At 43.0% G+C, this 24,317-nt stretch overlaps 2 protein-coding genes across 3 annotated transcripts; both read right to left on the bottom strand.

Annotated features, from left to right (window-relative positions):
* Window positions 1-161: 161 nt before the first annotated feature.
* On the bottom strand, window positions 162-12,966 carry LOC149975001 (uncharacterized). Its single transcript, XM_090211822.1, has 7 exons — window positions 12,909-12,966; window positions 6,503-6,625; window positions 2,238-2,426; window positions 1,981-2,082; window positions 1,673-1,870; window positions 1,394-1,539; window positions 162-600 (listed from the first exon to the last, which is right to left on the bottom strand). Exons 1-7 carry the CDS (start codon window positions 12,964-12,966, stop codon window positions 496-498), a joined length of 921 nt encoding a protein of 306 aa, XP_090067948.1. The 3' UTR covers window positions 162-495.
* Window positions 12,967-18,053: 5,087 nt separating this feature from the next.
* LOC110497265 (uncharacterized) lies at window positions 18,054-23,764 on the bottom strand. Of its 2 annotated transcripts, none has more exons than XM_090210150.1 (6): window positions 23,499-23,764; window positions 19,815-19,928; window positions 19,358-19,717; window positions 19,096-19,220; window positions 18,901-19,001; window positions 18,054-18,465 (listed from the first exon to the last, which is right to left on the bottom strand). In XM_090210150.1, exons 1-6 carry the CDS (start codon window positions 23,638-23,640, stop codon window positions 18,318-18,320), a joined length of 990 nt encoding a protein of 329 aa, XP_090066276.1. In that variant the 5' UTR covers window positions 23,641-23,764; the 3' UTR covers window positions 18,054-18,317. The 2 variants fall into 2 exon arrangements, with proteins under 2 accessions (XP_090066276.1, XP_090066277.1); XM_090210151.1 differs by having other exon boundaries at window positions 19,815-19,913.
* Window positions 23,765-24,317: the final 553 nt, after the last annotated feature.

Raw genomic sequence — 24,317 nt, 5'->3', positions numbered from 1 at the left:
ATAATGTACATTATAATATACATAACTAAAGATATCTTTGTTGACTGCTATAATCAACGATAATAACCTGTATAGAAACATTTTCATTGGAGCATTATTGCGAGAATAGTTATCATGTTAGGGGTATATACGGAGGCGAAGTCAGGTGCAGGAGATCAGAGTGTAGTAAACAGGCACACTTTAATTCCAGTCCAAAAAGAACAGCACATAAAAACATAAACGTGCCAAAAAAACAGAGGATAACACAAGTATGGCACCTGACAATATCCACATAACAATAAACAATTACACACAAATACATGGAGGAGAACAGAGAACTAAATACATGCAGTGTGATTATGGAATGAAAACCAGGTGTGTATGGAACAAGAAAACACAAATGGACATATGAGAAATGGAGCAGCAATGGCTAGAAAGCCCATTGACGTCGATCGCCGAACGCCGCCCGAACAAGGAGAGGAGCTGACTTCGGCGGAAGTCGTGACATAACATCTCTTACTCTGTGGTCAGTGGTGTTCCATCCACCCATTTCCAGGTCTCCTCTGTCTCTCTGTCAGTCAGACCAATCCAGACTCTCTTCTTGAAGTGGAAGAGAAACTCCTATGGTTGAGAAAGATACAATATACACTGCGTTGAGTAAGCTCCAAAAGTTTTGGGAAACTGACACATTTTTTGTTGTTTTGGCTCTGTACTTCAGCACTTCGGAATTGAAATGACACATTAAAGGTTAAAGGTTAAAGTACGGACCGTCAGCTTTCAGTTTCGGGTTTTGTCATCCATATCGAGTGAACCGTTTAGAAATGACATCACTGTTTGTACATCGTCCCCCATTGTAGGGGACCAAAAGAATTAGGACAAATTCACTTATATGTGTATTAAAGTAGTCAAAGTGTTTAGTATTTGGTCCCATATTCCTAGCATGCAATGACTACATCTAGCTTGTGACTCTACAAACGTGTTGGATGAATTTGCAATTAGTTTTGGTTGTGTTTCACATTATTTTGTGCCCAATAGAAATGAATGGTTAATAATGTATTGTGTCGATTTGGAGTAACGTTACATGTAAATAAGTATATATTGTGTTTTATAAACACTTCCACATAAATGTGGATGCTACCATGACTACGGATAGTGCTGAATGAATTGTCAATAATGATGAGTGAGAAAGTTAAAGATGCACAAATCCCATAAACTGAAAGCTGTCAGTCTGCCCGTCAACCTCATAGACATTGTGTCGTTCCAAATCCAAAGTGCTGGAGCACAAAGCCCCATCAAAAAATATTTGTCAAAGTCCCAATACTTTTGAAGCTCATTGTTTGACCATATCTACCCCTGACAGACCTATATCCCCCCCCCCCCCCTCAACCTTCTCTTTCGTGCTATCTCCTCTCACCTGTTCCTCTTTGCTGTTTATGATCACCAGGTCTGTTCCTCTCTCCAGACAGTCCTGTCTGCTCTTCTCCCAGGTTTTCTCCTCAGTAGACAGGAAGTAACAACTGCATTCAAACTTCTTCCATCCGTCTGAACAACATGTTTTTTCTGTTTGACGACACAACACTGATACAATGTGATACAATACAATAAACTTCACATTTTATTTTCCATCAGTCACTGGATCTCAATGAAAAATGTACTTTATAATAAAGAAAGGTATGAAAACCAGCTCACTGACCACAAAGCAAATTCTGAAGCCTGTCTCTCTCTGTAGTCAGGTTGTTGTATCTGGTCTGTAGCTGGTCTCTCTCTTCAGTCAGGTTGTTGTAACTGGTCTGTAGCTGGTCTCTCTCTGCAGTTGTGTTAGTCTTATAAAGGGAAAAACTCTGTGACAAGTTGATCCTTTTATCCTCAGAATCTTTGATGGCTCTGTTATCTATAAAGTATAAACACATAGTTACTAGGTTAAACACCAGGTAAATTGGCTTAGTAACCAGCACCTCTATATAACTGGGTGATAATCAATGAACTTGGACACAAACTCACAGTAGACAGACAGGCCTATGATCCCAGCCAGTAGGAGAACATACAGCAGCCCCAGAAACACTGCAGCAACTAGGAAGGGTCTCTTCCCTGAGCTATCAGGCTCTGTGGACACATTCCATATTATTTTATGTTTTGTGTGTGTGTGTGTGTGTGTGTGTGTGTGTGTGTGTGTGTGTGTGTGTGTGTGTGTGTGTGTGTGTGTGTGTGTGTGTGTGTGTGTGTGTGTGTGTGTGTGTGTGTGTGTGTGTGTGTGTCACCTGAGTGCTGGTCTCCTGGTCCATTATTAGGAGCAGTGTCTGCTGTCTTTTCTCTCTTGGTGCTGGTCTCACCGTCTCTCAGGGTGTCTGCACTGACGTAGATATCCACAATCCTCTCCTCCATCTGACCTCTGTCAAATGTGACCTTCTTGTTCATATCTGGCTCAGCATAGATGACCTCTCCAACAACTTACTGTGTTTTCTGGTAATATAGTTGCCCCTGTGTCTGTTTCTTTACTGTACCTATCTCTGCTCTGAGTCTTTGACTAACTGTTTATGACTTCATCCACAGAATAAAAGGGAAATGTCAAAAGAGGAAGGTGATGAACATTGTGGTCAGGGCATTTTCATCTCCTGTTCATGTTGTGTGTAATGTCCTGACCTCATGTTGTGTCTAATGTCCTATTTTTATTTATCCATTACTTTACCAGGTAAGTTGACTGAGAACACATTCTCATTTGCAGCAACAACCTGGGGAATAGTTACAGGGGAGAGGAGGGGGATGAATGAGTCAATTGTTAACTGGGTGACAGTTCAAGGGCAAGATTGGGAATTTAGCCAGGGTAAACACCCCTACTCTTACAATAAGTGCCATGGGATCTTTCAGAGAGTCAGGAGACCCATTTAAAGTCCCATCCGAAAGACTGCACCCTACACAGGGCAGTGTAGGGTACAATCACTGCCCTGGGGAATTGGGATATTTCTTTTTTTAGACCAGAGGAAGGGGTGCCTCCTACTGGCCCTCCAACACCACTTCTAGCAGCATCTGGTCTCCCATCCAGGTACTGACCAGGACCAACCCTGCTTAGCTTCAGAAGCAAACCAGCAGTGGTATGCAGGGTGGTATGCTGCTGGCCACATGTTGTGTCTAATGTACTGATCTCATGTTGTGTCTAATGTACTGATCTCATGTTGTGTCTAATGTACTGGAAATCTGCCAGAATATATGCAGTTAGGATGACCACGTGTTTCACAATTTTTCCTGTTCTGCCAAGTATTCAAAATGTAATGAGTACTTTAGTTTTTTTCCCCCCACCTTTATTTAACCAGGTAGGCCAGTTGATAACAAGTTCTCATTTACAACTGCAACCTGGCCAAGATGAAGCAAAGCAGTCCGACACAAACAACACGGAGTTGCATGTGGGATAAACAAACGTACAGTCAATATCACAATAGATATACATACAGTATGTGTAAATGTAGTAAGATTAGGGAGGTAAGGCAATAAAGAGTCCAGAGTGGCGAAAATAATTACAATTTAGCATTAACACTGGAGTGATAGATGTGCAGAAGATGAATGTGCAAGTTGTCAGGGAAAATGTATGTAGTAAAAAGTATTGAAGTAAAGTGAAGTGAAGTAAAGGTTGTCAAAAATATAAATAGTAAAGGACAGATACCCCAAAAATGACTTTAGTAGTACTCTAAAGTATTTTTTCTTAAGTACTTTACGCCACTGCTCATTACTGTAAGTCGCTCTGTTAAATGATGAAATTGGAGCGAGAGAGAGACAGGAGGAGGAGGTTGTGTGCACTAGGCTGCTGTATGTGTCACAGTCTGTTGTCATGGTGATGTTCAACCACTTTCTCGCAAATCCAGTGAAGATTCTCACTCACATGTTTCTGTGTTCTCCCAGCATAGTCCTCCTCTCCAGCAAGGACCCAGATTATTGCATTTGGATAGATACCTGTACCTAGATGGTTAACAACACAGAGAAGCAGCGAGTCAGACACTGTGGAAACATGCTTGATAAGTACAGCGCTTTCAGAAAATATTCACACCCCTCGACTTATTCCACATTTTGTTTTGTTACAGTCTGAATTAAAAATTGATTAAATTGATTATTTGTCTCACCCATCTACACACAATACCCCATCATAAGAAATTGAAAACATGTTTTAAAAATGTTTGCACATGTATTGAAAATTAAATGCAAAAAAATAAGTGTTCATACCCCTGAGTCAATACTTTGTAGAAGCAACTTTGGCGGTGATTACAGCTGTGAGTCTTCCTGGGTAAGTCTCTAAGAGCTTTCTACACATAGATTGTGCAATATTTGCCCATTTTTTTTTTATTTATTTTTAAATTCAAGCTCTGTCAAGTTGATTGTTGATCATTGCTAAACAGACATTTTCAAGTATTTCCATAGATTATCAAGCCAATTTAAGTCAAAACTGTAACAAGGCCACTCAGGAACATTCAGTGTTGTCTTGGTCAAACTGTGTTTTAGCTTATTGTCCTGCTGAAAGGTGGTCTCCCTTCCTCAGTAAATGGTCTCTCTCCCTCAGTAACTGGTCTCTCTCCTTCAATGATAGGTCTCTCTGCCTCAGTAACTATGGCCTATTTATTGCCTTACCACCTCACGCCATTTCCACACACTGTATAGACTTTCTTTTTTCTATTGTGTTATTGACTGTACGCCTGTTCATTCCATGTGTATCTATGTGTTGTTGTTTGTGTCCCTCTGCTTTGCTTTATCTTGTCCAGGTCACAGTTGTAAATGAGAACATGTTCTCAACTAGCTTACCTGGTTAAATACAGGTGAATAATTTTTTTGAAATAAAAAAACTGGTCTCTCTCCTTCAGTAACTGGTCTCTCTGCCTCAGTAACTGGTCTCTCTGCCTCAGTAACTGGTCTCTCTGCCTCTGTACCTTGTCTCTCTCCCTCAGTAACTTGTCTCTATGCCTCAGTAACTGGTCTCTCTCACTCTAATTGCTCTCTGTCCCTCAATAACTGGTCTCTCTCACTCTTAAACTGGTTTCTGTTCCTCAGTAACTAGCCTCTCTCCCTCAGCAACTGGCCTCTCTCCCTCAGTAACTGGTCTCTCTCCCTCAGTAACTGGTCTCTCTCCCTCAGTAACTGGTCTCTCTCCCTTAGTAAATGGTCTCTCTGCTTCAGTAACGGTTCTCTCTCCATCTGTAACTGGTCTCTCTCCCTCTGTAACTGGTCTCTCTCCCTCTGTAACTGGTCTCTCTCCCTATGTACCTGGTCTCTCTCCTTCTGTAACTGGTCTCTCTCCTTCTGTACATTGTATCTCTCCCTCTGTAACTGGTCTCTTTCCTTCTGTAACTGGTCTCTCTCCTTCAGTAACTGGTCTCTCTCTTTCAGTAACTGGTCTCTCTCTTTCAGTAACTGGTCTCTTTCCTTCTGTAACTGGTCTCTTTCCTTCTGTAACTGGTCTCTGTCCCTCAGTATCTGGTCTCTGTCCCTCAGTAACTGGTCTCTCTGCCTCTTTAACTGGTCTCTCTCTCTTTAACTGGTATCTGATCCTTAGTAACTGGTCTCCCTCACTCTTTAAATGGTCTCTGTCCTTCAGTAACAGCTCTCTCTCCCTCAGTTACTGGTCTCTCCTCCTCAGTAACTGGTCTCTCTCCCTCAGTAACTGGTGGCCAAATGGCATCCTATTTCCCTACGTAGTGCACTATATAGAGAATAGGGTGCCATTAAGGACACACGGGTCTGTTTCTTATTGGTGGATAGAGCCGTGACACATCCTGTCACTTGCTGTGGTTCACAGACAGAACAGAGAGGGAGAGGGTGGAGACCCCATTAGACACCATGATGAGTGTGTAGCAGACAGGTCCTTGGTCATCTACACGTTGTCCCTTGTACAGTGAAGGTTGTGAGTCATTCTCACCTTTCATTAGCATTGTTTGTGTGTGTGTGAGTGTGCCCTCTCAGTATTCAATCTCATTCAATCAGGAAGCTGGTATACCTTGTTAAAGACAACTGTTCCTTTTATTCAAAAGTGACTTTGTTATTCATATCATTAAAGTGATAAGCATTGGTTAATAATTGGTCCCAATTTTCTTTTACTAAGCACAAGTCTATTGCAAATCACATGACATGTTTCTAATAAAAATAAAGAAGAATCATTTTCTAGAGTACAGTATGTTTACATACTCTCCTCTAAATCTAAACACAACAATTAATTGTCTTATTTGTCTCTTTATTTTCTTATTCCTTCTTTATGGCTCTCTGACACTAAGACTTTATCTCCTCTCCTCCTTTCAACCCTATTAGAGGAGAGGGACCAAGGTCAGTCCCCTAGGATTCTGTTCTTCAATGTGTTTTGAGACAGTCTGTCATACCACTATTTCACTTCTATGGTGAGTTCATCTCTCACTTTAACCACTAGGTGGAATCATCACCTAACCATTCAGGACCTTATCCAACCATTAGAGGGAGAGAGAGAGAAAGGGAGAGAGAAAGGGGGAGAGAGAGGGACTGTTTGTTACTGTGGGTTATTGTTACACCTCTTTCTCACAGATCCAGTTGAGATTTGTGCCACATTTGTCATCATTCCATGTCTTTACAGGGTCATCTTGTCCATTGTATACCTCAATAGTCCTCTTGCCCACTATCATCGGGCTGTCCTGTCCTCCAGTACCTAAACAACACAGAGAACCACACAGTCAGACACTGTGGTACAAACATCCTTCTCAATTATACACATAGTCCTATGTTTTTACAGTTTTAAAGAAAGATGATCATAAAATTAGCAAGAATGGGCCATCAACACATTTAGTTAACCTTTTCATATGTAAATATTACCTGGTTTCTAAAATACATCTATAGTTCTCAATGAATGACATTAATGAGTCGAAACATACATTTTTCTGAACATGATTGGAAGCAAAATGTATTTGTTTTTTGTCTCAATTTCACCTGCTAAAATGGTCAAATCTCTCACCCTGTGGTCAGTGATGTGCCGTCCACCCACTTCCTGTCATGTATTGTCATGTTGTGTCTTGTTTCTGTCCTTTCCCTTCACCCTGTCTCCCTCTGCTGGTCGTTATTAGGTTACCTTTTCTCCCCCTCTTTCCCCCAGCTGTTCCTTGTCTCCTCCTAACTACCTCGTCACCCCTTTTCCCACCTGTTCCCTTTTTCCCTCTGATTAGTCCTCTATATCTCTCTCTGTTTTTGTTTCTGTCCTTGTCGGATTCTTGTTTGTGTTATTCATGCCTGAACCAGACTATCGTCATGTTTGCTGCAACCTTGTCCTGTCCTGTCGGAATCTGCCGGTCCATCTGAGCCTACGTATGTTTTGTTATTAAAGAAGCTCTGTTTACGTTAATTCGCTTTTGGGTCCTCATTCACGCACCGTAACAGAAGAATCCGACCAAGAATGGACCCAGCGACTTCGGATCCTCTCCACTCAGCCGTCGAGATCCAGGGAGCGATGCTAGGCAGACACGAGCAGGAATTGTCTGCTGCTCGACATGCCGTTGAGACCGTGTCCGCCCAAGTCTCCAACCTCACAGAACAGATTCACCATCTCTGCCTCGATCCACCGGCCACTTCCAGGGCTTTCGAATCTCCGGAGCCCAGAATCAATAACCCGCCGTGTTACTCTGGGGAGCCCACTGAATGCCGCTCGTTCCTCACCCAGTGTGATATTGTGTTTTCTCTCCAGCCCAACACTTACTCCAGGAGCACAGCTCGTATCGCCTACGTCATATCTCTCCTTACTGGACGGGCTCGTGAGTGGGGCACGGCAATCTGGGAGGCAAGGGCTGAGTGTACTAACCAGTATCAGGACTTTAAGGAGGAGATGATACGGGTTTTTGATCGTTCTGTTTTTGGGGAGGAAGCTTCCAGGGTCCTGTCTTCCCTATGTCAAGGTAATCGATCCATAACAGACTACTCTATTGAGTTTCGCACTCTTGCTGCCTCCAGTGACTGGAACGAGCCGGCTTTGCTCGCTCGTTTTCTGGAGGGTCTCCGTGCGGAGGTAAAGGATGAGATTCTCTCCCGGGAGGTTCCTTCCAGCGTGGATTCCTTGATTGAACTCGCTATTCGCATAGAGCGACGGGTTGATCTTCGTCACCGAGCTCGTGGAAAGGAGCTCGCGTTCTCCGTTGCCCCCCTCTCCGCATCACTACCATCTTCCTCTGCCGGCTATGGGTGCTGAGCCTATGCAGCTGGGAGGTATCCGCATCTCGACTAAGGAGAGGGAACGGAGAATCACCAACCGCCTCTGTCTCTATTGCGGTTCCGCTGGTCATTTTGTCACTTCATGTCCAGTAAAAGCCAGAGCTCATCAGTAAGCGGAGGGCTACTGGTGAGCGCTACTACTCCTGTCTCTCCTTCAAGATCCTGCACTACCTTGTCGGTCCATCTACGCTGGACCGGTTCGTCAGCTTCCTGCAGTGCCTTGATAGACTCTGGGGCGGAGGGCTGTTTTATGGACGAGACCTGGGCTCGGGAACATGACATTCCTCTCAGACAGTTAAGGGAGCCCACGGCCTTGTTCGCTTTGGATGGTAGTCCTCTCCCCAGGATTCAGCGTGAGACGCTACCTTTAACCCTCACTGTCTCTGGTAATCATAGCGAAACCATTTATTTTTTAATTTTTCGTTCACCTTTTACACCTGTTGTTTTGGGCCATCCCTGGCTAGTTTGTCATAATCCTTCTATTAATTGGTCTAGTAATTCTATCCTCTCCTGGAACGTCTCTTGTCATGTGAAATGTTTAATGTCTGCTATCCCCCCTGTTTCCTCTGTCTCTTCTTCACAGGAGGAGCCTGGTGATTTGACAGGGGTGCCGGAGGAATATCACGATCTGCGCACGGTGTTCAGTCGGTCCAGGGCCACCTCTCTTCCTCCACACCGGTCGTATGATTGTAGTATTGATCTCCTTCCGGGAACCACTCCCCCCCGGGGTAGACTATACTCTCTGTCGGCTCCCGAACGTAAGGCTCTCAAAGATTATTTGTCTGTAGCTCTTGACGCCGGTACCATAGTCCCCTCCTCCTCTCCCGCCGGAGCGGGGGTTTTTTTTGTCAAGAAGAAGGACGGGTCTCTGCGCCCCTGCATAGATTATCGAGGGCTGAATGACATAACAGTGAAGAATCGTTATCCGCTTCCTCTTATGTCTTCAGCCTTCGAGATCCTGCAGGGAGCCAGGTTTTTCACTAAGTTGGACCTTCGTAACGCTTACCATCTCGTGCGCATCAGGGAGGGGGACGAGTGGAAGACGGCGTTTAACACTCCGTTAGGGCACTTTGAATACCGGGTTCTTCCTTTCGGCCTCGCTAACGCTCCAGCTGTCTTTCAGGCATTAGTCAATGATGTCCTGAGAGACATGCTGAACATCTTTGTTTTCGTTTACCTTGACGATATCCTGATTTTTTCACCGTCACTCCAGATTCATGTTCAGCACGTTCGACGTGTCCTCCAGCGCCTTTTAGAGAATTGTCTTTTTGTGAAGGCTGAGAAGTGCACTTTTCATGCCTCCTCCGTCACATTTCTCGGTTCTGTTATTTCCGCTGAAGGCATTAAGATGGATCCCGCTAAGGTCCAGGCTGTCATTGATTGGCCCGTCCCTAAGTCACGCGTCGAGCTGCAGCGCTTTCTCGGCTTCGCGAACTTCTATCGTCGTTTCATCCGTAATTTCGGTCAGGTGGCAGCTCCTCTCACAGCCCTTACTTCTGTCAAGACGTGCTTTAAGTGGTCCGTTTCCGCCCAGGGAGCTTTTGATCTCCTCAAGAATCGTTTTACATCCGCTCCTATCCTTGTTACACCTGACGTCTCTAGACAGTTCGTGGTCGAGGTTGACGCGTCAGAGGTGGGCGTGGGAGCCATTCTTTCTCAGCGCTCTCTCTCTGACGACAAGGTCCACCCTTGCGCGTATTTTTCTCATCGCCTGTCGCCGTCGGAACGTAACTATGATGTGGGAAACCGCAAACTGCTCGCCATCCGCTTAGCCCTAGGCGAATGGCGACAGTGGTTGGAGGGGGTGACCGTTCCTTTTGTCGTTTGGACTGACCATAGGAACCTTGAGTACATCCGTTCTGCCAAACGACTTAATGCGCGTCAGGCGCGCTGGGCGCTGTTTTTCGCTCGTTTCGAGTTCGTGATTTCTTATCGTCCGGGCTCTAAGAACACCAAGCCTGATGCTTTATCTCGTCTCTTCAGTTCTTCAGTAGCCTCCACTGACCCCGAGGGGATTCTCCCTGAGGGGCGTGTTGTCGGGTTGACTGTCTGGGGAATTGAGAGGCAGGTAAAGCAAGCACTCACTCAAACTCCGTCGCCGCGCGCTTGTCCCAGGAACCTTCTTTTCGTTCCCGTTCCTACTCGTCTGGCCGTTCTTCAGTGGGCTCACTCTGCCAAGTTAGCCGGCCACCCTGGCGTTCGGGGTACGCTTGCTTCCATTCGCCAGCGTTTTTGGTGGCCCACCCGGGAGCATGACACGCGTCGCTTCGTGGCTGCTTGTTCGGTCTGCGCGCAGACTAAGTCCGGTAACTCCCCTCCTGCCGGCCGTCTCAGGCCGCTTCCCATTCCCTCTCGACCGTGGTCTCACATCGCCTTAGATTTTGTCACCGGACTGCCTTCGTCAGCGGGGAAGACTGTTATTCTTACGGTTGTCGACAGGTTCTCTAAGGCGGCTCATTTTATTCCCCTTGCTAAGCTTCCTTCTGCTAAAGAGACGGCACAAATCATCATCGAGAATGTTTTCAGAATTCATGGCCTTCCGTCAGACGTCGTTTCGGACAGAGGTCCGCAATTCACGTCTCAATTTTGGAGGGAGTTTTGCCGTTTGATTGGGGCTTCCGTCAGTCTCTCTTCCGGCTTTCACCCCCAGTCTAACGGTCAAGCAGAACGGGCCAATCAGACTATTGGTCGCATCTTACGCAGTCTTTCTTTTCGCAACCCTGCGTCTTGGTCAGAACAGCTCCCCTGGGCAGAATACGCCCACAACTCGCTTCCTTCGTCTGCGACCGGGCTATCTCCTTTTCAGAGTAGCCTCGGGTACCAGCCTCCGCTGTTCTCATCTCAGTTCGCCGAGTCCAGCGTCCCCTCCGCTCAGGCTTTTGTCCAACGTTGCGAGCGCACCTGGAAGAGGGTCAGGTCTGCACTTTGCCGTTATAGGGCGCAGACTGTGAGGGCTGCTAATAAGCGTAGAACTAAGAGTCCTAGATATTGTCGCGGTCAGAGAGTTTGGCTCTCCACTCAGAACCTTCCCCTTAAGACCGCTTCTCGCAAGTTGACCCCGCGGTTCATTGGTCCGTTCCGTATTTCCCAGATCATTAATCCTGTCGCAGTTCGACTTCTTCTTCCGCGATATCTTCGTCGCGTCCACCCGGTCTTCCATGTCTCCTGTGTCAAGCCCGTTCTTCGCGCCCCCGCTCGTCTTCCCCCCCCCCCCCCATCCTTGTCGAGGGCGCACCCATCTACAGGGTCCGTAGGATTTTGGACATGCGTCCTCGGGGCCGTGGTCATCAGTACCTAGTAGATTGGGAGGGGTACGGTCCTGAGGAGAGGAGTTGGGTTCCCTCTCGGGACGTGCTGGACCGTGCGCTGATCGATGATTTCCTCCGTTGCCGCCAGGTTTCCTCCTCGAGTGCGCCAGGAGGCGCTCGGTGAGTGGGGGGGTACTGTCATGTATTGTCATGTTGTGTCTTGTTTCTGTCCTTTCCCTTCACCCTGTCTCCCTCTGCTGGTCGTTATTAGGTTACCTTTTCTCCCCCTCTTTCCCCCAGCTGTTCCTTGTCTCCTCCTAACTACCTCGTCACCCCTTTTCCCACCTGTTCCCTTTTTCCCTCTGATTAGTCCTCTATATCTCTCTCTGTTTTTGTTTCTGTCCTTGTCGGATTCTTGTTTGTGTTATTCATGCCTGAACCAGACTATCGTCATGTTTGCTGCAACCTTGTCCTGTCCTGTCGGAATCTGCCGGTCCATCTGAGCCTACGTATGTTTTGTTATTAAAGAAGCTCTGTTTACGTTAATTCGCTTTTGGGTCCTCATTCACGCACCGTAACACTTCCAGGTCCCCTCAGTAACAGAGTGAGTCAGACCAATCCAGGCTCTCATGTGGAGGTTGAAGACAAATGTCTGTTGTCGAGAAAGATAAAGCTTATGTCACAATTGGTATATTTATAAAATAATGCAAACATATTAGTGTACTGATGAAAAGTATACTTGTTCCACCTCTCTCTCTCTCCTCTCTCCTCTCTCTCAGCAAAGGTGAAAACATTGAGACACTTAGCCATTATCTCTATACTCATAAACCCATTGATATATAGTTATTGTTGATTTTACTTCTAATTTATCAGTTTATATCTCAAAAATCTTTGACTGAATATGGCCTTTCTCTTTAGTCAGGTTGTTGTATCTGGTCTGTAGCTGGTCTCTCTCTTCAGTCAGGTTGTTGTATCTGGTCTGTAGCTGGTCTCTCTCTTTAGTCTGGTTGTTGTATCTGGTCTGTAGCTGGTCTCTCTCTTCAGTCAGGTTGTTGTATCTGGTCTGTAGCTGGTCACTCTCTTCAGTCAGGTTGTTGTATCTGGTCTGTAGCTGGTCTCTTTCTTCAGTTGTGTTGGTCTTATTAAGGGAAAACTCTGACAAGTTGTTCCTTTTATCCTCAGAATCTTTGTCTCTGTTATCTATAAAGTATAAACACATAATTACTAGGTAAAACACAAGTTAAATAGGCTTAGTAGCCTGTACTTCTTACAACTATGTGATAAGCAATGAACTTAGACACAAACTCACAGTAGACCGACAGGCCTATGATCCCAGCTAGTAGAACACACACAGCCCCAGAAACACTGCAGCAACTAGGAAGGGTCTCTTCACTGAGCAATCAAGCTCTGTGGACACATACAAGAGACATTTATGTCTCAGGGTGTCTGCGCTGACGTAGATATCCACAATCCTCTCCTCCATCTCACCTCTGTCAAACTTGACATTCTTGTTCATATCTGGTTCAGTATAGATGACCTTTGACATATTTAGCAATGTCAGGGTCTTTCTTTCTATGTCGGTCTACTGCAGGGGCAAAAGCTGATATCAACTTTGGATTGGACAATTACATTACATTTTCTCAAGAGCAATTCCTGAGGGGGGGGGCAATTCCTGCTGTAACACATAGCCTACGTTGTAATATGTTAAATATATATTGAGGAACCATAATTACTACATCTGGATAATTGATAGGTACAGTAGTTAACTGAAGGGTTGTCCCAACTTGTTCAAATGTTTAAACCATTATAATACTACAACTAATAATAGTTATAGCAGTGTTTCTTATCAGTCCAGTATGTATGCAGGTATTTGTATTTACAACCAGCAATACCAAGATAAGGCCAGTAGGTGGCAATGGTACACTGTGTATGGGTGCAGTTTTCATAAATACAATGAACATGGTGTGATCTCATCTAAAATCATCTCCATTGAGAACCATCACAAAGTTGGTCTCCGTAAACCTTTTTATTTGACTTTTTCTGATACATTTATATAGTCATTAAATATGTGCCACTGGCCTGAGTCTACTACAGTAGAACAGAAAGCTCAGAATAAGTACAGTTGTAAAAGCAAAATAACTACTTCAATGAATAACCCAAATAAATCAACCAAAATGTCCTTCAAAAATACATATTTATTGTTCAGTCAGTGTCTCAACCCTTCAAACAGCAGCTATGGACAAGTATGTGACACAATGTATACAATTTTAAATAAAATAACATAATATAAATAATTAGTAAGTGTACTGTCATGTACTAAAAACTGAAAACTACTAAACAAAAGCACAAATATCACACTATACAGCAGGGGTTCACAAACAGGGGTCAATGGACCCCTAGGGGTCCCTGGTGTAATTGTAAAGGGGCCGTGAAAAGTGTAATGAACGTATTCAGCACCACAAGGATTACAGTAACTTTACATATAATATAGAGGTGGTGGGGGTCCCTGAGGACCACTCAAAACCTTGCCCACCTTGCCTCAAAATATGCAGGGGTTCCAGTACCCCAAAAAGGTTGAGAACCACTGCTATACACACTACTGAACAAAATAAACAAACATATGTTTGTAGGTTTCAAAGGATCCAACAAATTGCTGGCAGATATTTTCCCTCGAGACTATCCAGCCTGTCTTAATGTACATTACAGACAACTACGCCGTTCAGTCTCTCTTGGCCCCTGCTGGCCCGTAGCCAAGTCTTTAACCTACGGAGTGCACTGAAACTTCTCTCAGCCTCACATGAAGACACTGGTACCACAAACAGAATTCTGTTCAGCACCTCAACTTGGTCAACCAACCCCCGGCACCTCCACTGGAAGCCTCCCAAGGACGTCTGCTGCCTCTCCACTGCTGCTACAGGGGTATTTGTTGCAAAGAGAGGGATCTGCACTGAAAGAGAATCTATGTTCAGCTCAGGGTACTGATCTAGAGACTCATCCAACTCCCCCGTGAGAAGCTCTCTTTCCAACTTTTACAGAATGTTTAGACTGTCCTGTTCAAAACGGTCGTCAAACTGAACCTCCACTCCGTCCAACACTTTAAAAAATACTGCCCTATAGTGATCCACTGCTTTGCCAGAAAATCGTCTTGAGTGTGTCTCAATGGACTCAATGGAGTCAATCAATGTTGTTGCTTTCTCATACAGTGCAAGGTAGCTTTCGTCATTTCTACTGTTTACCCCACGCGCTGGATAACTGGACACTGATTGGATTTAGCTGGTGTGCTGTTACCGTTACACAGTGGCGGTGGGTTTGGCTGTTTTGATGTGCTGTGAATTATTCAATGGCTTTTCCACCCGTTCCTAAATCTTGCACTAATGAAGGCAACATCCGCTCTTTGGCCAAAAGATGGCTGGCTTGAAAACCCTTGGCTACAGTGAAAACACAACACTCCTTTCATTGATGGATTATAATGTAGCCAGGGGAAATCGCAAAACCATCTCTCTTGAAACCTCAACACTCTGTTGGCAAGAGTTTGTGGTTCTATAAATTGTGTGTGTGGCTGATATGGTTTTGTGCCATCACTGAGGTAACTGGACAATGGCGTGCCACTGTCTCTTATACTGGTGCTGCTGGCAACAAGGTTGACACCTGGTCCTGCCGTGGCTGTGATATTGTCCTGTGAAGTCTCTCTCCGTGGCTCTTTCTGTTTCACCACCCTCACTGACTCACAGTCTGCCTCCAAGAAAATAAATAAGGTGTTGGCCATACTCCTAACTACTGGTACCCAAAACTACATAATTAATCACAACCGCAATACCATTGCCTTTAACGAATCTTAGTTCAGTCACCAGTTTAAGTTGAGAGTGGGGGTATCCATGGCATTTTCCAATTATGTCCCAATTTTACAAGTCTAAAAAAGAGAGAACCTTTCATAATGTTGCCAAACAAAGACTCAACAAACTTACCTGAGACTCCCTGTCTCTGCCAGTCTGTCCCTGCCCATCTGTCCCTGCCAGTCTGTCTCTGCCAGTCTGTCCCTGCCCATCTGTCCCCAGCTCTACTGTATGTGTGCCATCTGTAGCCTGCTCTGCCTAATGACATCATTGTGAAACATTCCCATTATCATTTCACTTCTTTCTTATGAACATTTTATCAACAAGTCTGAGATATTAGGCTAGTAGGGGGTTCTTACTTTGCGTTTTGGTTTCTGAAAAATACTCTTGATGTCCGTCTTTTCTCTGCCATTTTTCTACCTGGCTTGCTGCCATCATCATCTATCATCTTCTATCATTATAGATGTTCTTCTATCATCATCTTCTATCATTCTAGTTGGGCTTCGATCTAAAAGGAAGCTAGCTAGTCAGCTGGCAAATGTGAAACGGATTGCAGTGACAAGGGATGACAGCTGTATGAGTTCACCATTTACACAACGTATGCTGCAACGTTTTGTACTTTTAATATAGTTTATGTTTAATATTGGCTGGCTTCCAACAATAGCTGAACTTGCAGAGCTAGCAAGCACCAGTTCCGTTTCTGTGGTGTTTGCTATAATCTTTGCTATCGTCAGTTTACTCCAAGATCGGCACACGGGTGCTTCCAAGTCCCCTAGCGACAATTTACCTTTTGCAACGAGACCATTAAAGATATTTAAGACAATGGTAGAAGAGAGTGTAGTTCTGTTCATTTGGGAGTTCAGTTTATCGCAAACCTTATCACAGGGACTTCGAAGCACTACAGCTGCATGCTAATCTTGGAATAAACTGATGTTAGCAAAGATTCCATCTTTGACGACACCACATAAATGTAATAGGTACTAGCTAGCTTGTTAGCTATTTGTTTTTTTAGTTTGCGCGCTAGCTCTGCAAATGTAGCTATTTTGTGTGTGAACCCTGCCAACATAAAACAAAATCGCTATGGTGAGATTGGATCAACCTCACGTTAGTTACGTGCATTGAGGGCCTTTCAGACGGTAGACATGAACCCTCTGTTACTTTGCCAGCTAAGGAACAGTACATTGCATTGCTAGCTTCTCTCATTGACTCATATTCAAATAGCTGCAAAAACTGGTTGATGTTACTGTAGCTAGCTGGCAATCATCAGCTTACCGCTAGCTAACATAGAGAGTGATCTGTAAGTTGATGCAGCGAAAATGAAGACTGGTGACGGTTATAAATGTGTTTTCTTGTATTGAGTGGGAGAAGTAAAGAAATGTCTAACATATCCTTTGTTTGAACTACTTACTGGAGGTCAGCCACCAAAAACAGACTGTCAGATTCCCACACATGCACAGTACCTGCATCATGTAACACTGCTAAGTTGTGGGATGCTGTGGATTAAACCATTGTGTGGCAAAGGGCGAGGTGTGACAATCTTTTGAAACTTAAAAACACGCTATTAAGTGTCTATGATCAGCACAAGTGCTTTCATTGCGTATTATTAATATTATTGATGTTCCATAGTTATGTTTACATTGATATATTGTGGAGAAAAATCATATTTTTCCAAGGATGGGGAGTCGTGTCCCCCCGAACTGTACATTAAGTATCTTGTTCTAGAATTAATGTGGTGGTCTTCCAACATGGCTGCCTGGAGGCGTCGTACGTCAACTGCAGGCCCTCTAGACGTTAAGTCTCTTCTTCTTGTGATATCTCTGTCTCTGAGTCATCAGTGTGTCTCTGTCTGTGTGACTGCTGTAGCTGTTAACTCTATGGAAGAAACAACAACATTTCACGGGAAGTTGTGGCTATGATAATACAAAAATGTTTACAAGTTTGAAAACTTGCGTGTGTAGTTGTGTGAGTGTGAGAGATTGTTACAGTGGTTATTGTTAAAGCATTTTCTGCAGAACAATATAAATTATTCCATGTCTCTACATGGTCATCTTGTCCAGAGTACATCTCTACACAGTCCTCCTGCCCAGGGAATGGGACTTGCTATTTGTGATGATGGACAGGACACTATCATACCAGGAAGATATAGATCATAGAGGGGAAGTGGAGAATAAAGACTAGTTGTTAACATATATTAAATATCATATTTAACAGCCCCAAGATAATTCAGGGAGTTTCCAGAACTCCTCCTTCCTTTCACCTCTCTGCTGATTTGGACCCTCTGTTTACTCCCAAATATACATCAACATGTTCAGGAGGTCCAGGACTACAAACATGGGTCATTATAATGTCCAGACAATAGATGTGACACTACAAACTGCAACAAGTGGATTTTGAGGGTGGGTAGTCTTAACCAGTGAGGATGAGATGTTGAGTGACATCTGTTTGAACAACTGAAAACATCCACTTCACTCTTTTGGGACCCTTAAAAGGGAACATCAGTCAAATATGAGCATTTGATATTGTATGTGACTTGACAACAAAGACTGACAGTCAAAGATGACTTAGTAACACCCTTTGATATCTCTACTACACTCATTGATTGGTGATACAGTCAACTCCTTCCTATACAGTGTATGTAATGGTGGTTTGGTACTGTTGAGAGTGTTATCACCAGGCCTCAATTGGAGCATGTAAATATCTGCAGAATATATTTTAATTGAACATTTTTTGTCAAATGTACTAACTTCCTGTTGACTCTGATGATATGTCAAACATTACTACTGGTACACAGGAAGCTACAAACAGGAAAAAAGTAGGAATTTTATTAATATGATACAACAAACTATTACAACAATAGGTGCATTTGAATGCGTGTGTGTACCTGCATGTGTTTGTGTGTGCGTGTGTGTGTGAAAATGTGTGTAAGTGTGATAGAGAGAGAGAGAGAGTGTGTGTGTGTGTGAGTGTGTGTGAGAGAGAGAGAGAGAGAGAGAGAGAGAATGAAGAATAAAGTTGTGTAAACTATAAACTGCTGTATGTGTTATAGTACGTTGTCATGGTGATGTTAAAACACTTTCTCACAAATCCAGTTGAGTTTCCTGTCACATGACATGTCATTCCATGCCTTAAGTGGAGTCCAATCTGTATGTATCTCAACACAGTCCTCCTCCCCAGTAGGATCTTTACTATCAGGCTGCTTGTCATTCCAGTACCTACAGGGTTAAAAACCATCAGATATCATGGTTAATACTAGTACCTACTGGGTTCAAAACAGTCAGATATCATGATTAACACCAGTACCTACAGGGTTAAAAACAGTCAGATATCATGGTTAATACCAGTACCTACAGGGTTAAAAACAGTCAGATATCATGGTTAATACCAGTACCTACAGGGTTAAAAAGAGTCAGATATCATGGTTAATATCAGTACCTACAGGGTTAAAAACAGTCAGATATCATGGTTAACACCAGTACCTACAGGGTTAAAAACAGTCAGATATCACAGTTACAACATCATAATACCAAATAATATGTAGACATTTTTCATTTTATAGTTATCTGGATTGACTGCTATCATCAATGTCAGTAACCTGTATAGAAAAGGTTGAATGGAGCCGTATTGACAGATTAGTTATCATCTCTCACCTTGTGGTCAGTGGAGTGCCGTCCACCCATTTCCAGGTCCCCTCCTTAACAGAGTCAGTCAGACCAATCCAGACTCTCTTCTTGAGGTTGAAGAGAAATGTCTGTTGTTGAGAAAGATAAATTAACTGACGTTTATGTTTGAACATATTTACCCCTTGCACACCCATCCCCACTCCCTCTCCCTCTTTCTCTCACCTGTTCCTTATCACTGTTTATGATCACCAGGTCTGCTCCTCTCTTCAAACAGTCCTGTCTGCTCTCCTTCCAGGTTTTGGACTCAGTAGACAGGAAGTACCAACTGGATTCAAACTTCTGCCAGCCTTCAGGACAGGTTTGAAAATATTGATGAAAATATGAATTTCCTTCAATTTATCACACTGGACACTTAATGAAAGAACAGAGACTCTTGATCAGTTGTGTGGGATTAATGATAATTAATTACTGTAGGTTTACTCACTGAGATTGGTAAGCCTCCAGTTAAGAAAATCTCTCTCAGTCTGTAGCTGGTCTCTCTCTTTAGTCATGGTGTTGTAAATGGTCTGTAGGTTGTCTCTCTCTTTAGTCATGGTGTTGTAACTGGTCTGTAGCTGGTCTCTCTCTTTAGTCAGGGTGCTGTAACTGGTCTGTATCTGGTCTCTCTCTTTAGTCAGGTTGTTGTTGCTGGTCTGTAGGTTTTCTCTCTCTTTAGTCATTGTGTTGTAACTGGTCTGTATCTTGTTTCTCTCTTTAGTCAGGTTGTTGTTGCTGGTCTGTAGCTGTTCTATTGCTGCAGATGAGTTGGTCTTATAGGCTAAGAAGCTCTTAGAGACCCCACCATCTGTTATAACAACAACAAAGTGTATCAATTAAATAGATAATCTGGTGAATTGTAGGTGAATGCTGGTAAATTGTAGGAATTATAACTTCAGACTTACAGTAGACAGACAGGCCTATGATCCCAGCCAGTAGAACACACAGCAGCCCCAGACACACTGCAGCAACTAGGAAGGGTCTCTTCCCTGAGCTATCAGGCTCTGTGGACACAGGTACTGTACATAGCATCAATGAGACACAATCACACTTTTAAAGTGATGTTTTCTCACACCTTCTCTCTTCCTGTTGAGGGGGACTTGTGACTCGGATTTACGTACATAATAATACAAATGCAATGAGACCATGTTGGAAATACACATTGGCGATTTGCATTGGACTTTATGAACATCAAAATTAATGTTTCAGCAGTTAGTAAACATCCTAAAATACAGAGCCTCGAACATTTCAGATCATTTAACCTCTAGTCTTAAAGGAACAATGTTTCATTTAGGAGATGTAGTATTTAGCATTTAATGTATCCTTTTCCATAAGTATATCAATTCCAAAGCTTTCCCTTGTGAAGTAAGACCTATATTTGGAAGACACATTGTATTCCGTTTTTGAATATTTAATCATCTGTTTGTTGCAGTTTATTTTACTCAGTTGACTTTTGAAGCCTTGGGGTATGAGGCATCGGCCAAACTCATCACATTAACATAGGCACAATTGTTTATGCGGCAAGTGGAAGGAGAATAACCATTAGTTTAAACTTCCACGTGTGTCTCTATGACTGTGGTGTATTTACCAGTGTTCTGAGATTCAGGTTGTTTATCTGTGCTCCTGTTCACAGTATCCTGTTCATAGCTCTTCCTGTCCACATTAGCATAAATATCCTCAGACTGCTCCATATAAAGGCTAATTCTAATTGCCCCCTTAAAATATACTTTGGTACTTTATTTATCTACACACTGTACAATGGACAGTATATTATGTTTTCTATCCTGTTAAAACTTCTTTGGGATAGGGGGCAGCATTTTCACTTTTGGATGAAATGTGTGCCCAGAGTAAGATGTAAGATCCCAGATGCTAATATATGCATATTATTAGTAGTATTGTATAGAAAACACTCTGAAGTTTCTAAAACGGTTTGAATGATGTCTGTGAGTATAACAGAACTCATATGTCAGGCAAAAAACAGAGAAAAAATCCCAACAGGGAGTGGTAAATCTAAGGTTTGTAGTTTTTGAACTCAGCCCTATGGAATACACAGTGGGATATGGGTAATGTTGATGTCTAGATGTCAACAGTGTTTAGAAACTTGAATGAGGCTTGTAGTGTGAAGTGGGACCGGATGAGAGCTGTTGAGAGCTGTTTGAGTGAGTGGTCTGGCAGAGTGTCACAGCCTCATGATGCGTGGTCACGAGAGAGTTAGCTCTCGTTCCATGGCTTTTCAACAGACAATGGAATTCTCCGGTTGGAACATTATTGATCCTTTATGATAAAAACATCCTGAAGATTGATTCTATACTTAGTTTGACAAGTTTCTTCGACCTGTAATATAACTTTTTGAATGTTTCGTCCGACTGGGCCAGATCGCGCTTTTGGATATGTTTACCAAACGCCCTAACAAAAGAAGCTATTGGACATAAATGATGGACATTATCGAACAAAACAAGCATTTATTGTGGAACTGCGATTCCTGGGAGTGCATTCTGATGAAGATCATCAAAGGTAAGTGAATATTTATCATGCTATTTGTGACTAATGTTGACTGAGCAAAATGGCAGATATTTCTTTTGGCTGGTTTAGGCTCTGAGCGCCGATCTCAGATTATGCTTTTTCTGTAAAGTTTAAAAAAAAATCTGACACAGCGGTTAAAGTCCATCATTTTTGTCCAAATACCTCCTTGTTCGAGCCTAGAGTTCACAAATCTAAATTCATGAACCGCGATCACTAGGTCCAGACGAAAATTCAAAAAAGTTCCGTTACATTCCGTAGAAACATGTCAAACAACGTATATAATCAATCTTTAGGATTTTTTAACATAACTCTTCAATAATGTTTCAACCGGACAATTCCTTTGTTTGTAGAATTGCAGTGGAACGCAGGTCGCTGTCACGTGAGCGCGCATGATCAACTCATGCCACTCTGGCAGACACCTGACTCAAAGAGCTCTCCTTCCCTCATTCTTCACAGTAGAAGCCTCAAACAAGGTTCTAAAGACTGTTGACATCTAGTGGAAGCCGTAGAAAGTGCATTATGACCCCATAGACACTGTATATTCGATAGTCAATGACTTGAAAAACGATGAACCTCAGATTTCCCACTTCCTGGTTGGATTTTTTTCTCAGGTTTTTGCCTGCCATATGAGTTCTGTTATACTCACAGACATCATTCAAACAGTTTTAGAAACATCAGCGTGTTTTCTATCCACAATACTAATAATATGCATATATTAGCTTCTGGGACTGAGTAGCAGGAAGTTTACTCTGGGCACGCTTTTCATCCGAACGTGAAAATGCTGCCCCCTATCCCAAACAGTGTGAGTGTTTCCTCTCAGTAATGTTCTGCCCTCTGTGTGTGTCCAGGTCACACAGATTTAAGTATCCAATCACATTCAATCAGGAAGCTGGTCGACCTTGTCAAAGAACTTTGTTCCTTCATTTATTAATCTGTGCTTTGTTATTCTTATTATTAAAGTGATAATCATAGGCTAATAATTGGTCCCACTTTTTTACAAAATCACATGACATGTTTCTAATAAAAATAATGAAGAATAATTTTACAGAGTACAGTATGTCTACATTCTCTCCTCTAAATCTAAACACAACAATTATTTGTCTTCTAATTTTCTTCTTCCTCCTCTGTGTCTTTCTGACACTAAGGCTCTATCTCAATTAGTCTCTCCTCTCCACCTATCTCCTCACCTCCTCATATCTACTCCTTTCTCCTCTCCTCCTATCTCCTCTCCTCCTATCCTCTTATCTCCTCTCCTCCGTACCACTGTATCCAACCATCAACATAGTAATTACTACCAGCTTGCTAATGTTAGTAGAATTCATATCTTTAGGACATTCGTAACATATTGTTTGTTTTTGCAAATTCGTAACATATCATACACATTGTAATTTGTAACAATTCATACAACATGGTTGATGGGCATCCACAAACTGATACATACCATATGAAAGGTAATATATCATATTAAAATGGAGTGTCTCTGATATACGTACAGAATAATACAACATGTTTTGAGACTAGGTTGGAAATACACAGTGGCGAGTTACAGTACATACTGAAGGACTTTATCAGCATAGTAACTAAACTACCAGAAAAACACAGAGAGAGAGAGTTTCCAATCATGTTCCTAAAAGTGTATGTTTTGATTCATGGATGTCATTCCATGAGAACTGTAGATGCATCAAAGAAGCCAAGTACTATTTGCATTTGAAAATGTAATGGAAAGAGAGAGAGATTTAAAAAAAAATCAAAACTGGATCTGTGAGAAAGTGATGTAACATCAACCTACTATGACAACGTTCTCACTCACTCACTCACTCACTCACTCACTCACTCACTCACTCACTCACTCACTCACTCACTCACTCACTCACTCACGCACTCACACACTCACTCACTCACACACACACTCACTCACACACTCACTCACTCACTCACTCACTCACTCACTCACTCACTCACTCACTCACTGTAGTGTGTGTGTGTGTGTGTGTGTGTGTGTGTGTGTGTGTGTGTGTGTGTGTGTGTGTGTGTGTGTGTGTGTGTGTGTGTTCGTGCAATCTTACCTGAAGCACCAACTCCATCTCTTGGACTGGGCTTGAAGGCTCTTACGTTGGCATATGATTGGCCATCAATGTCTGTGTTCTTCATTGCATCAGGCTCATCGTCATTAAATCCATCTGGGTTTTCATAGACTCCCTCTGACATCTTAACACACTGCTGATAAAATACAGTAACTTCTACATCTAACCTCAACTCTAATATACATCTATAGCTGTGTCTTCCTCCTGCACTGTCCTGGGTCTGTGTGACTTTAGGTAGTGAAACTCTTTTTCAGTCATCCGCAGTGGATGATAAATTGTGAAATCAACACAACACAGGCCACCACATGACTCCCAACAGCCTTAGTTTCATAATATAATACATTATATGACTCCCACCAGCCTTAGTATGATAATATAATACATGATATGACTCCCACCAGTCTTAGTGTGACAATATAATACATTACATTACTATATATCATGCTATACGATGTATGTGTGAATTCACAGGGTCCCAATTTTGGATGTGCTAAAATAAATTGTGATCCTATTAATTGACATATACACTACATATATCCTGACTGAGTTTACAGCACCCCCAGCCTTCACATGGAGAACACATTATGGATCTCACTCTGTGACTGGTGGTGTAGGGGGAGAAGTTGCCCCTAGATGCTGATCTTAGGTTGGTTTTACATTTCCACCACTAATGGTTAAGGTTAAGATTGGGGGAGGGAAACCTGATCCTAGATCTGTACCTAGGGGAAACTTCCCCCCGAAGTGTGACCGGCCACCGATGGCCATATAGGGGTCTTTATTCTATCTATGCTGACTATGAAG

Source organism: Oncorhynchus mykiss, chromosome 19 (genome assembly GCF_057628025.1).
Source record: "Oncorhynchus mykiss isolate SJ-2025 chromosome 19, ASM5762802v1, whole genome shotgun sequence".
Taxonomy (NCBI): Eukaryota; Metazoa; Chordata; class Actinopteri; order Salmoniformes; family Salmonidae; genus Oncorhynchus; species Oncorhynchus mykiss.
Note: the sequence above shows the minus strand (reverse complement) of the source record. Positions and strands in the feature narration are given on the sequence as shown.

Coding starts and splice junctions, on each gene's coding strand:
- LOC149975001 (XM_090211822.1), bottom strand. CDS start 12,966: ATGTCAAAGGTCATCTATACTGAACCAGATATGAACAAGAATGTCAAG. Junction 6,626..12,908: donor GAATGTCAAGTTTGACAGAG/GTGAGATGGAGG, acceptor TGTGTTGTTTAG/GTACTGGAGGACAGGACAGC. Junction 1,871..1,980: donor CATAGGCCTGTCTGTCTACT/GTGAGTTTGTGT, acceptor TATACTTTATAG/ATAACAGAGCCATCAAAGAT.
- LOC110497265 (XM_090210150.1), bottom strand. CDS start 23,640: ATGTCAGAGGGAGTCTATGAAAACCCAGATGGATTTAATGACGATGAG. Junction 19,718..19,814: donor CATAGGCCTGTCTGTCTACT/GTAAGTCTGAAG, acceptor TTGTTATAACAG/ATGGTGGGGTCTCTAAGAGC. Junction 19,002..19,095: donor TAAACAGTGATAAGGAACAG/GTGAGAGAAAGA, acceptor TCTCAACAACAG/ACATTTCTCTTCAACCTCAA.